Source organism: Syngnathus leptorhynchus, chromosome 6, assembly GCF_054491065.1.
Source record: "Syngnathus leptorhynchus isolate UIUO chromosome 6, UIUO_Slep, whole genome shotgun sequence".
NCBI classification, from domain to species: Eukaryota; Metazoa; Chordata; class Actinopteri; order Syngnathiformes; family Syngnathidae; genus Syngnathus; species Syngnathus leptorhynchus.
The window spans coordinates 13,974,903-13,988,272 of record NC_141200.1 but is presented as its reverse complement, the minus strand read 5'-3'; the positions used below and the strand labels follow the sequence as shown (position 1 = coordinate 13,988,272).

The 13,370-nt window shown below is 43.8% G+C and overlaps 1 protein-coding gene across 8 annotated transcripts in view; it reads left to right on the top strand.

Moving 5' to 3' along the window:
• The window catches only part of ppfibp2b (PPFIA binding protein 2b), a 61,626-nt gene that overhangs the window by 22,081 nt on the left and 26,175 nt on the right, over positions 1-13,370 (top strand). For 7 of the 8 annotated variants that reach the window (XM_085913620.1, XM_085913623.1, XM_085913618.1 and 4 more), the window contains 2 exons: positions 10,687-10,773; positions 12,082-12,195. In XM_085913620.1, coding sequence (XP_085769746.1) covers positions 10,687-10,773; positions 12,082-12,195 — 201 coding nt within the window. Of the gene's footprint in view, positions 1-7,220; positions 7,348-10,686; positions 10,774-12,081; positions 12,196-13,370 lie in introns of those variants that run through there. The other variant, XM_085913622.1, reaches the window with a different exon arrangement.

The window sequence follows — 13,370 nt, the reverse complement described above, 5'->3', positions numbered from 1 at the left end:
CCACCACATTTCTTGTTTATTTGGGCTCTCACTTCCAACCACACGTTTCACAGGCTTCACACTGCTTCTGTCCTGCGTCGGCTTCTGACTCTCATTTGATCCATGCCAATTCTCAAACCTTTTACACCAAATACCTAGTATCCAAGCACCATTTTAATGGTCAATATTTATTACGATTTTGGAAGCATTCCCTCTCATAGGCAATGCACGTGGATTGAAAATACTGTAATTTCCGTAAAGTCGCACCAGCCATAAAATGCACAATAAAGTGAAAAAAAAACATATATAAATCGCACCGGAGTATAAGTCGCACTTTTGGGGCAAATTTATTTGTCGAAATCCAACACCAAAAACAGACATGAACCAGCAACAACAGGCTAAACAATACGGTATGCTAACATGACATATACACAAACGAGGAGCTGAGAACAGGCCTGACATAACATTCAGAGTTATTCAAGTATTACATAAATAACTCTTTTATCAAACCATCTGTGTCACTCCAAATCATTAAATCCATCGATCAAATTCTTCGTTCTTTATTTCAACAATGCCGCGAGTGCGCTGCAGAGATCTAGTATATATCTATATTGTAGCGTTAACAAAGTACCAGAAAATACTTGGGTTTGGTAAACGGCTCTGTATTTAACAAAACAAGAGTTCAACGAGGCAACAACTACGGAACTTCCAGCCACGAAGGTGGAAGAGAGCTCCATAAATAGGGCGTGCGTAAAAGCCATGTCCAAGCCCCATCCACCGTCCCCGGACCCCCACCCGGCCGAGCGCCGGCCCCGACTTCCATCCATGGAGGTGAAAGAAAGCTCCGTAAGGTATGAGCAGGCGTACGTAAAAGCCATGTCCGAGCCCCATCCACCATCCCCAGACAGCCACCCGGCTGAGCGCCGGCCCCCGACTTCCATCCACGGTGAAAGAGAGCTCCCGTCGAGAAGGACCGGGCGTGCGTAAAAGCCATAATAGTTTTTCAAACCTTCTGTGTCACTCCAAATCATTAAATCCTTCAAACTCTTCGTCCTCCGTGTCACTTACAAACAAAGTCGCTAATGATGCCGGTAGTACGTGGGGCTCTTCGTCATCTTCGTCATCCCGTGATTGAATCCTTTGCCCTTTAGGTCAACAACCGCCGCGCGGCACGAGTGAGGTCACTTGCAGTTCAAATGACAGTAATCCCTTGCTACATCGCGGTTCATTTATTGCGGTTTCACTACATCGCAGATTTTTGAATATAAGTCGCTCCTGAGTATAAGTCGCCCCCCCCCCCACCCAAACTATGACAAAAACCGCAACTTATAGTCCGAAGATTACGGTAAATCATATCATGGTAATTTCTCAACCAATTTTAATGAAGCTTACTTACTTGTCATCATCACAGTGTGTGCTATCATTAAAAAAAATGCATCTTTGATTATTTGTTTTTTCTGACGTCCACAAGTATGGAACGCGGAAAAAAAACGTCACAAGAGGTACAGGCATAATATCTTTCGACTGTTCATGATGACGGTAATGCCACAAGGTTCCCAGAATGCATTATGTACATAGCGTCACGTGTTCAATTTGCCAAACCATAAAGATATTAGTTCTTCTCATATGTGTGTTTGTCACTGGCGCTTCTAGACAGTTTTACCTGGGGGGAGAGAGAGTGACAGTAGGGTCAGTTGGGGGGGTAAAGATTAGAACCACATGCACACACACACATAATAATAATAATAATAATAAATTAAATTTATAACGCACTTTATATTCGGAGGAATCTCAAAGTGCTACATGGCAAGTAAAAACAAGAATAAAAAGCAAGGACAAGTATAAAACAACTGGACGACAACCAGGGTATAAAAACAGGAATTACAGAAATGCCAAAGTAAAGAGGTGAGTTTTAAGTCCGGTTTTGAAAGAGTCAGTGGATTGGGGTGCTCTTAGGTGGTCGGGGAGGGAGTTCCACAGTGTGGGGGCTGCATGGCAGAAGGCCCGGTCGCCCATGGTGCGCAGCTTGGTGTTGGGGACATGGAGAAGGTGAGAATTGGATGAGCGGAGGTTTCGGGTGGCAGGTTTGGGGGCAAGGAGTTCTTTGAGGTATGGGGGAGCATGTCCGAGGATGCACTGGTGAGTGAGGAGGGCGATCTTATAATTTATTCGAAAAACAGAGTACCGTTAACTCATGAAGAAAAAACAACAACTTATACTTCTCACATTTCTAATTCAGGGTTAATTTCATGCATTCCCTGGCCAGTTTTATTTTATGCGTGTCACATGATGACCTTAGCTTACTGTCGACCACTAACACAGTCTGTGTAGGCTATGCAATAACAATCCTCAGCTAAGACTGCCACAAATTATTATTTTGCCAATTGGTCAGTGACTGACAGTAGTTAAATTTAGTTGATGAATCAGTTCATCTTAATTGTAGCATATTGCTCTGGGAAGCAGCTGCTCTTATATATCTTACAATGATGAATGAATTAAGATGATAGTACATCGAATAAGTTTGATTACACTTTGCAGCATTCTCGACATGCTGACTTCAAATGACGAAAGTACTGTGGCTCAACATTTTTATCTGTATGTTAAGTGTGTTTTAAAATAGAACCTACAACTGCTATATACATTATGCAAATTGCAATATAAATACTACAAACATCCATCCATCTTCTTCCGCTTATCCGGGGTTGGGTCGCGGGGGCAATAGCTTTAGGAGGGACTCCCAGACTTCCCTCTCCCCAACTACTTCGTCCAGCTCATCCCGGGGGATCCCAAGACGTTCCCAGGCCAGCTGAGAGACATAATCTCTCCAGCGCGTCCTGGGTCGTCCATGGGGTCTCCTACCGGTGGGACATGCCCGGAACACCTCCCCAGGGAGTCGTCCAGGAGGCATCCTGATGAGATGCCTGAGCCACCTCATCTGGCTCCTCTCAATGTGGAGGAGCAGCGGCTCTACTCCGAGTCTCTCCCAGATGACTCTCACCTTATCTCTAAAGGAAAGCACGGACACCCTGCGGAGGAAACTCATTCCGGCCGCTTGTATCCTGGATCTCGTTCTTTCGATCACGACCCATAGCTCGTGACCATAAATGAGGGTAGGAGCATAGATCGACCAGTAAATTGAGAGCTTTGCCTTTTGGCTCAGCTCTCCCTTCACCACAACAGACCGGTACAGAGTTCACATTACTGCCGATGCTGCACAGCAATCGGCAGTAATGTTGCTACATTCCGCCTGTCCATCTATCCGCCTGTCCATCTCGCGCTCCAACCTGCCCTCACTCGTGAACAAGACCCCAAGATACTTGAACTCCTCTTGAACTCCACTTGGGACAGGACCTCATCCCCGATCCGGAGAGGGCATTCCACCCTTTTCCGACCGAGGACCATCGACTCAGATTTGGAGGTGCTGACCCTCATCCCGACCGCTTCACACTCGGCTGCGAACCGCTCCAGTGAGAGCTGGAGATCACAGCCTGAAGAAGCCAACAGCACCACGTCATCTGCAAAAAGCAGAGACGCGATGCTGAGGTCCCCAAACCAGACCCCCTCAACGCCTCGGCTGCGCCTAGAAATTTTGTCCATTAAAATTATGAACAGAAACGGTGACAAAGGGCAGCCTTGGCAGAGTCCAACCCTCACTGGGAACGAATCCGACTTACTGCTGGAAATGCGGACCAAACTCTTGTATCGGTGATACAGGGACCGAACCGCCCTTATTAGTTGGCTCGGCACCCCGTACTCCCGAAGCACCCTCCACAGAACCTCCCGAGGGACACGGTCGAACGCCTTCTCCAAGTCCACAAAACACATGTGGACTGATTGGGCGAACTCCCATGCACCCTCGAGGATCCTGCTGAGGGTGTAGAGCTGGTCCACTGTTCCACGGTCAGGAGGAAAGCCACTGCTCCTCCTGAATCCAAGGCTCGACCTCCAGACGGACCCTCCTCTCCAGCACCCCTGAATAGATCTTACCAGGGAGGCTGAGGAGTGTGATTCCCCTGTAATTGGAATACACCCTCCGGTCCCCCTTCTTAAAGAGGGGGATCACCACCCAAGTCTGCCAATCCAGAGGCACTGTCCCTGATGTCCATGCAATGCTGTAGAGGCGTGTGAGCCATGACAGCCCCACAACATCCAGAGCCTTTAAGAACTCCGGGCGGATCTCATCCACCCCTGGGGCCCTGCCACCAAGGAGTTTTTTAACTACCTCAGTGACTTCGACCTCAGAGATTGGAGAGTCCGCCTCAGAGTCTTCAGGCCCTGCTTCCACAATGGAAGGCGACACGGTGGAATTGAGGAGGTCTTCAAAGTATTCTCCCCACCGACTCACGACGTCCCGAGTCGAGGTCAGCAGCACGCCATCTCCACTGTAAACAGTGTTGACTGCGCACTGCTTCCTCCTCCTGAGACGCCGGATGGTGGACCAGAATTTCCTCGAAGCCGTCCGGAAGTCATTCTCCATGGCCTCACCAAACTCCTCCCACGCCCGGGTTTTTGCCTCAGCTGCCTCCGGAGTCCCGCAGGCCTAAACGATAGGACTCCTTCTTCAGCTTGACGGCATCCCTCACCACCGGTGTCCACCAGCGGGTCCGGGGATTGCCGCCACAACGGGCACCGACGACCTTACAGCCACAGCTCCGGTCGGCTGCCTCAACAATGGAGGCGTGGAACATGGTCCACTCGTACTCAATGTCCCCCGCCTCCCCCAGGCACGGAATGTGGTCCACTCGGACTCAATGTGCCCCGCCTCCCCCAGGACGTGGGAAAAGCTCTGCCGGAGGTGGGAGTTGAAGCTCTTCCTGACAAGGGATTCTGCTAGACATTCCCAGCAGACCCTCACAGAACGTTTGGGTCTGCCAGGTTGGACCATTATCTTCCCCCACCATCGGAGCCAACCCACCACCAGGTGGTGATCAGTTGACAGCTCCGCCCCTCTCTTCACCCGAGTGTCCAAAACATGCGGCCGCAAAAACGATGACACAACTACAAAGTCAATTATCAAACTGCGGTCTAGGGTGTCCTGGTGCCAAGTGCACACATGGACATCCTTATGTTTGAACATGGTGTTCATTATGGGAAAACCGTGTCGAGCACAGAAGTGCAATAATAGAACACCGCTCGGGTTCAGATAGGGGGGGCATTCCTCCCAATCATGCCCTTCCAGGTCTCACTGTCATTGGCCACGTGAGCATTGAAGTCACCCAGTAGTCACCCCAGAAGAAGCGCTCTCCAGCACTCCAGGGGAGAAAAAGCCAGCCTCTACGCGGCCTCCCCTACATGTAGCTTACAGGGTTAATATGCTTACAGGTTTAATATGCCGACAAAAGCGAAACTAATGTCTCTGCCACATCTGCAGACCGCACAAAGCCTAAGGACCCCAAAAAGGGTGGGTACTCTGAGTTGCTGTTCGGTGCATAGACACAAACAACAGTCAGGACCCGTCCCCCCTCCCGAAGGTGAAGGGAGGCTACCCTCTCGCTCACCGGGGTGAACCCCAATGTGCAGGCGCCCAGCCGGGGGGAAATAAGTATGCCAACACCTGCTCGACGCCTTTCACCGTGGGCAACTCCAGAGTGGAAGAGAGTCCAGCCCCTCTCGAGAGGGCTTGTACCAGAGCCCAAACTATGTGTGGAGGCAAGTCCGACTATGTCTAGTCGGAACCTTTCTGCCTCACACACCAGTTCGGGCTCCTTTTCAGCCAGAGAGGTGACATTCCATGTCCCAGGAGCCAGCTTCTGCAGCCGAGGATCAAACCACCAACGTCCCCACCTTTGGCCGCCGCCCAGCTCGCTTTGCACCCGACCCCTTTGGCCCCTCCTACAGGTGGTGAGCCCATGGGGAGGGGGACCCACGTTTTCTATAGGGCTGTGCCCGGCCAGGCCCCATGGACGAAGGCCTGGCTACCAGGCGCTCTCCTTCGAGCCCCACCTCCAGGCCTGGCTCCAGAGGGGGACCCAGGTGACCCGCGTCCGGGCGAGGGAAAACTAGGTCCATATATTTTATTCATCATAAGGGGTCTTCTGAGCTGTGCTTTGTCTGGCCCCTCACCTAGGACCCTTTTGCCATGGGTGACCCTACCAGGGGCATGAACCCCCAGACAACACGGCTCCTCGGATCATAGGGGCACTCAAACCCCTCCACCACGATAAGGTGATGACTCACGGATACTACAAACATATCTATAAATACAAAAACAAATATTTGCAGCCCTATTTTCCTTGGTAACGATAGCATTTTGTAACTACATCCTGCTAGCGGAATATAAACCCCACTATGTCGATTGCCGAGAGCCTTCACAGTCTATCACACTGAACAGTAAAGTGAAGGGTTTGTCAAAAAATAACTGTCTACGTTTTTTATTTTTTTTGCTTCTGTAAACGTTGTTAATTGGTCACAACGATTCTAGCCTCTGTGTTGAGTCTTCTCTCATACGAGAATGTGCATCGTGCAAGTAAATTGTAATTACCGCCGGTGGCAGTAGCAATTACAAACTCAAACAAATTCCAGCGGAATGCAGCTTTAAGGGAAAAAACATGGTTTTCCACATCTGATCTTTTATTGGCAGTTTTTATCAATGTAGGTCTCCTCCCTTGATGATGTCATGAGATGAATAACTGACAGTTTCTGAGTGGCTCCATCGGGGACACAGAAAGGAAACCAAAGTATGTTTATGAGACAAAGTGGGATAAAAAAGAAGAGTGAAACATTTATATCACGCTTACACATGTCAATCAATGAGACTAGCATGACATGCGCGTGTGTGGGAAGCTGACTTTGAACCAAGATGGTCACAAACAGATGACAAAACAGGCAAACCTTTTTGACCACCCCCTTTTTCTGGGCTTGGCCATTTGGCCGCAAAACAGACATCTGCAGCAGTGCAAGAAGGAAGCTAAGAAAATAGTGCATGAACGCGAAGAAAGCAAGGAAGGTGTATTTGTTGATAAAAGGGTTAAAAACGAACACAAACAGGGGAAAATCGAGGGACAGAATGTAGACAACAACAGGTCAGTCTTACTGAGGAAGATAAGGAAAGAGTAACAGGAAGAAGAAGGACTTAGAGGGAGTTTTCTGCTTAGACAGCAGAGATCTTACAAAAATGATAGTGAACATTGAAGTCATGCGTTTTCACACTTGACATTACTTCCTTCAAACTTAAGACTTTCTTAACGTCGGCTTGGTCTGAATACACACAAAGAGAGGGAGGGAGGGAGGGAGTAAGAGAGGGAGACAGAGAGCCTCACATTCTAACCAGCTGAGATAAAATCCTAGAGGAAATAGACAGGGCAGAAATGGGCTGGGAGCATGGAGACTCCCATTGATGTCTACAAGCACTTCTCGTGGCTCAAAAAGGTAAGTGTTTAAGCTTAAATTGATCATTTCAGTGTGATGTCTCTCAACCACACCTAATGCTTAATCTGTACTTTTACAAGACAGCATAAAAGGAAAACTGTGGTGATGAAACATTGTTTTTCTGGCAAATCATTTTCTAGCTTTGATGCATGATGTCATTATGGTCAGTCTTTTGTATCTGTTGTCTTCTTAACTAGTTTCCAATTTCATAGCAGAATTCTCAGGGGATTTACAGGAATGCATCACCAAGGCCATGGTATCAGGTTAGGCGAATTATCCATCAGCTGATTTCTGTTGACAAAGCCGCATCTGTGATACTACTGCAAGATCCAATTATTGACAGTCTTAACAGAGACACAAAATCTGCCCTTATAGCTTGAGAGTCACATTTGTTTACAGGAGTAACAACATTTTCCGATGATGGCAGTAGTTTTGGGGCTTTATTGTTGTCGTCGGACACATTGTTTTTATCGTTTTAAATGAAGTGTGTAATGTAGTTTGTGTGTCTGGCAGTGAAACCTTGGTTGTAATCGGGACGGGACTAGATAAGCAGAATTGCTTCAACCCGATTTCCTTTTTTGACAAGTCATGTAAAACAAAATGTGAAATGAAGTTTTAATAAGTGTGTTGTACTTGCCAAAATAAACAAAATCAAATCAAATTAAAAAAATATATATTCGTAGCATTTTAGCAAGACAGTTGAACATTGATGATGGTAATTCATGGTAAATATTATATGCCTGAAGTAGGCAAGCACAAAGTTTCGTACAAAGTTAAATCTGTGACTGAGATCAGAGTAATGCAGATTTCAGAATGAGTTATGTTAAATGAGGGTCCAATGGTCGAGGCCTGGAACATTGGGGGTTGATTTAAAAATTGTTTTGCAGACTTTTCATCAAGTATTAGTCCTCTTACACGACAAGAGGACTTGTCGTAGCAAGCATCCAAGGAATCTGTACTTTTACAAGACAACATAAGAGGAGACCTGTGTGGTGGCCTCTTTTACTTGGACTTTTTGTGGCTTTATAGCAACACATGGAAAAAAAGGGCTGCCATGATGGATGAAAATCAGGCTACATTCACACTGTAGGGTGTGCTTCCCAAGTCTGTGTTTTTGTTGAATCAGATCTTTTATATAACATACCAAAGCCGAACTTCTAATGTGAACACAATTTTTCTGTGCAGTGACGTCATATGGCACCCAGTGTTTAGAGAAGTGTTGCCCCCCCACCCCATTAGGTCTCAGTCATGACACATTTGTTCTTTTACAGCCCCCCCCCCCCCCATGCAGTATTTGTCAGCTATAAAGCATTTCACCACATACTGTTTTATGCTCTTCTGACTGCAATGGCTTTCACGACCTACTGTTTTGTCAAACAGTTGTGATGTTTTGGGATGAAATTAGAGTTGACCTGCAATATGAAGATAGCCTACCTAGCTTAGTCAACGTCTCTAGAACTTTTGAGATTCACAAGCAGTGAAATAATTACACGTGAATATTATTGATCTGATGTTATTGTTTATGTAAAGTACAAGGATAGCTATAGAAATATTACTGCAGGAATGCGACACTATTTTGTACACTATTGACTGCGTTGTTGTCCATATCCTGTGCATCTATAGTGGTGTGATAGACAGGTATTGTGTTAGTCGTGTAAATGGGGTGCTGCATGTCGTATTTTTCAGCATTCTTTAGCACTAGTGTCATACATTGCTCCACCCATTATATTAAAAAAGCATTTGTTGCATGTACATTGCACAGCTTTTTGAAAGACAATCAACAGTGTTGGAGCATTTTGAAACCCATCGCACATCCCATGTAGACTTTATTTAATATAAAAGGTTTGGATTTTAGATATGTATGGTTCGTAAATATGAGCCCGTCCTCAAAAATACTTTCTTTAAATTTAACTGAGGTTGTAGTAGTTTGTGGAAAGGCAAAACTTTGACAGTTGTCACACAAGCCGACAGGTGACAGAGAAATAGTCACTTTTCTTTTATCAGTCCCAAGTGTCGTTGACACTTGATTTGAGTCTGCTGAAAGTGTGTGATTGACAAACACATGGATTACTTCTAAGCATGAAAAGTTCAAATGGATATAGATAGGTCAGACTACAATATTAAGGCTTAACCTCACATGCCAGAATTCTTATCAAAATAAATTGTATTCTTGATACAGTCATCAGAAATATCACTTAAGTCATCATACTATCTTTCACCCGCCCTGCAATTGCCAGCTTGTTTATTCATATTTTGAATAACTGCCTCCTTTTGGTCACTAGAAGATTGTCAGTATGATACATGATTTGTTTAAATCCTAAATTTGGGATCATCTCAATTAAAAAAGATGTTTTATGAATTGAATTAACATTTTCCATGAGTAAGAAGTTGGTAGCCTCAAACATAAAATATATGTATATATAAATCTTCAATTTGAATTCCTAGAATGAATCTTCAATTCGAATTCCTAGAATGTTTCACAATGTGCAACAACAAATCCTGCCTGGTTGTCTTGAGAAGAATGAGACCTCTTATGACGTTTCATAGGTCAGCAGGCTACCTTGTGCTTTGTGAAAGACTTGTTTTTATGTGAGTAGCCCTTGCAGCATGTCCTCGGAAACATCTTGCACACATTGGTGACTTTGACATTAAAAGAAAAAGAAATCAAGCACCTTGTGACCCAGATGCATTCAAATTGCCCTAGTGATAGCACAATCTTTTTTCCAGTTGTATAACACCAAACATTAAAACAAGACACACTAAAGGCAATCACAAGCTCTGTATTTATTTTCATCTTGAGTAGAATGTTTTACACTCTGGTATTAAGATACTGCTGCCTCCAATCCCAGCCACTCATCTTTTGTCACTTAACTTGATTAACTGCATGTTCTGAAATCCCAAAGTTTGATATCCTGTTTCATAAGCAGTAATAGTCACTATAATTGTTGGATATTTTTTTGTTGATTTATTTTTAGAAATGTAGTCAATGCTGTACTATGTTTTTGTTGGTGAATCAAGTCTCAACATATTTGAGGCAAATTGCTGGGTGGCAGGGGCATTGTTGATTCAGTCTCTCAAGTTCATGATGTCTAAAGAACAATAAGACATCAGCTATGGGAAATTGCAATTTAGTCAAATATCAATATGTATAGAAACATCATAATTTTCAAGTGTTCCTTGCTACTTTTTCTAGAAATTGCTTAGGGTTAGGGTTGTTTGACCTGTAGACAAGATTCTCAAGCAACTATTTCATTAGGACCCATTAGGTCAATAGACAATGAAGATATAATCACATCAACTGACATAACAATTATATTTCTGCTCTCTGTGTTTGTCCAGGTGAACCTGTGTCCTCCTTCCAACAATGAAACCTACCAAGAGAGACTGCTCCGTCTAGAGGGTGACAAGGAGTCCTTGGTTTTACAGGTGAGCAATTTCTTTGTGTGCGTGTGTGCGTAAATTTACTTTTAATTTTATTTATCTCTAAAAAGATGAAGTCACTTGTGTTTGTGTTAATGCAATCATTGTAAGTGTAAATGGGATTACTCTGGAAGGTTTGGTGCCACACTCGATACACATCTGAGTTCCTGGTTGTGAAGATTATATGTTGTTCCAAATAAAGCATGCCTGAACGTCTTTGACCCTTTCAAGCATGTACTTGCATTCACTGGTTGCTGTTAACACCAGATCATATAGTCACCAGACACTTCTTTCACTTTACTAGGTACTTTATGCAGCTTTGATCAGTACAGTGTTCACCTCTAAATTGAATGAATCAGCTGGGTGTATTTTTTTTGTGCACAAACACAAAACTGAAACTGACAAAATGGAATTCTCATTGTTTCTATGTGACCACGGTTGCTGATACCCAAGGTGCCCGGAACTTGTTTTTCCAGATTGTCTGTGTGCAGTTTGGTCCTTTCGCTGTTATCAGTGCAGCTTTCACCTGCTTCACTTACAGGCTTACTTGTGTGTACATAATTTGTGCTATTGTTTTAGCACCTGGTAGAAAAATGAACATGCACTTTATCATAAGATTATTTGTAATCAACCATGAGACAGTTCATGAAAAAGGAGCTTCACATTAAAATAAATGTGTAGAATTTTGTGCCGTCTAGTGGTAAACTACTAGAATACAATGACCAAAGGTCAAAGTGCATGCACAATAATGCCACATATACACCAGCGATGCAAGTAAAATGTCATTACAAATGACAAAGTGCATTGCATTTGTTACACACAGTCATTGATCCAACAAATTGCATACTACTGGATACTTATTCATGGATTTTTAAAATGAATGAATCCAAACTGTCTACACACTGTCCTTTTAACAAGGGTGCCTTAGGTTAGAAAATGGCTGCGGGGTTGACTGTAATGGGAGTTGAAGTAACAGTGAATCAGCTACTGAGGAGGAATTCCACACAATTTCTTAGAAAGGGGTATGTGTCTGTCTGTTTGCATGTCTTTACCTTGTAGGCTTGGCAGGAGGTGAGTGTCATGGGGATTATTGTAAATGTCTAGCTCAGATTCCTTCGTGATACACTTGCTGAGTAATAGAATGGTGTTGTTAAGTTGAGGAATCTCATGTGTGATATCTTTTTTTGTTGACCAATGAAACAGAACAAAGGAATGTTGTTATGCAAGCTAGTAAAACATTGTATTCAGACATTTTCTGTTCATCGACTAATTATACTGTGTAAATGTAATAATAAATAATTGTGCCACTGTTAGGTAAGTGTACTGACGGACCAGGTGGAGGCCCAAGGGGAGAAGATCAGGGATCTAGAAAGCTCACTTGAGGAACACAGACGGAAACTAGCCTTCACTGAGGAGATGCTGCAACAGGTAACACTGACACTGGAAAGCTGCCACATACAAAAACTTTTTTGTGGCTCCAAAACTATGAATAACTTTATTTACACGAGCACCATATGATCCTCTACAATTTTAATAAGCAAGTGATTCAGCCATAAATATACCCCAAACATGTATGAATAATAAATTGCCAAATTTTGGGCAATTGATTGGCAGTTTCAATAAATTGAAACTAAGATTTTGTACTAAATAGTTGCATTTTGTATCTCCATTGGCGCAAATGTTTTTGACCTCATCATTGAGGCAAACGTTTGAGCATGGCCATCCCAGGCTCAACAATAGCGCAACTGAGTTTACCAGTGAATCTATTCTCTGTTCAAACATTACAATGGATCCTTTGTCTTCTGCGTTGTCACCACTAAAAGTAAAATGGGTCCTCGCAGCTTTCACTGTTCCAGCCGCTTAATAAAATATTATTGATGAACAAAATTAATGGTTACTGCTTTTTTGAAAGTGTCAATAAGCCAACAGGGATTTTAACATTTCAAACTAACTGTCACTGCAAGAGATCTCCTAAACAATGCCTCTTGAGAGGTGTTTGTTAAGTTTAGAGCCTTTATTGGATTTAGCTGTATTGATCCGCAGCTGCTGTCCTGCTTAGCGGTAATATTCGTGCTGTTTGTGTTTAATATTGTCCCATTAGAAAGATAATGATTGACAGCGTCATACTGCTAAACAAATGTGAGTTATTGTTGAAATGAGATGGACAGTAATAACAATGACTGGCTGTCTTTCTGTGTTTTGTCTTGTGCATTGTTTTGTCCTTCTTTTGCACACTTATTGTATGACTTCGGCGTTATCTCATTTATGCAACATTTAAAGTTAATAAATATTCATTCTGTGTCATCACCTTTTCAATTGAATGCTCAGATCAATTAATGGTGCCATCTGTTAAATTACAGAACAAATTGTTTATTTCTGAGATCTGTAAAAGCTGGTGAAAAGACGTGAAAGGTGAAAGTTTGTTACATGGTTGTTCTCATTACGGGTTAGCACGGCACACTTATGGCCACAGATTCCAGATAAATGATGTTTTAAGACTGCAGATTATCCTGCTCGAAGTGAGACTAGTGTTAGATAACAAATTAACAGACAGCTGTCATTGCTACGTAAATACTGTGTGCGTGTGTGCGCGTGTGTGCGTG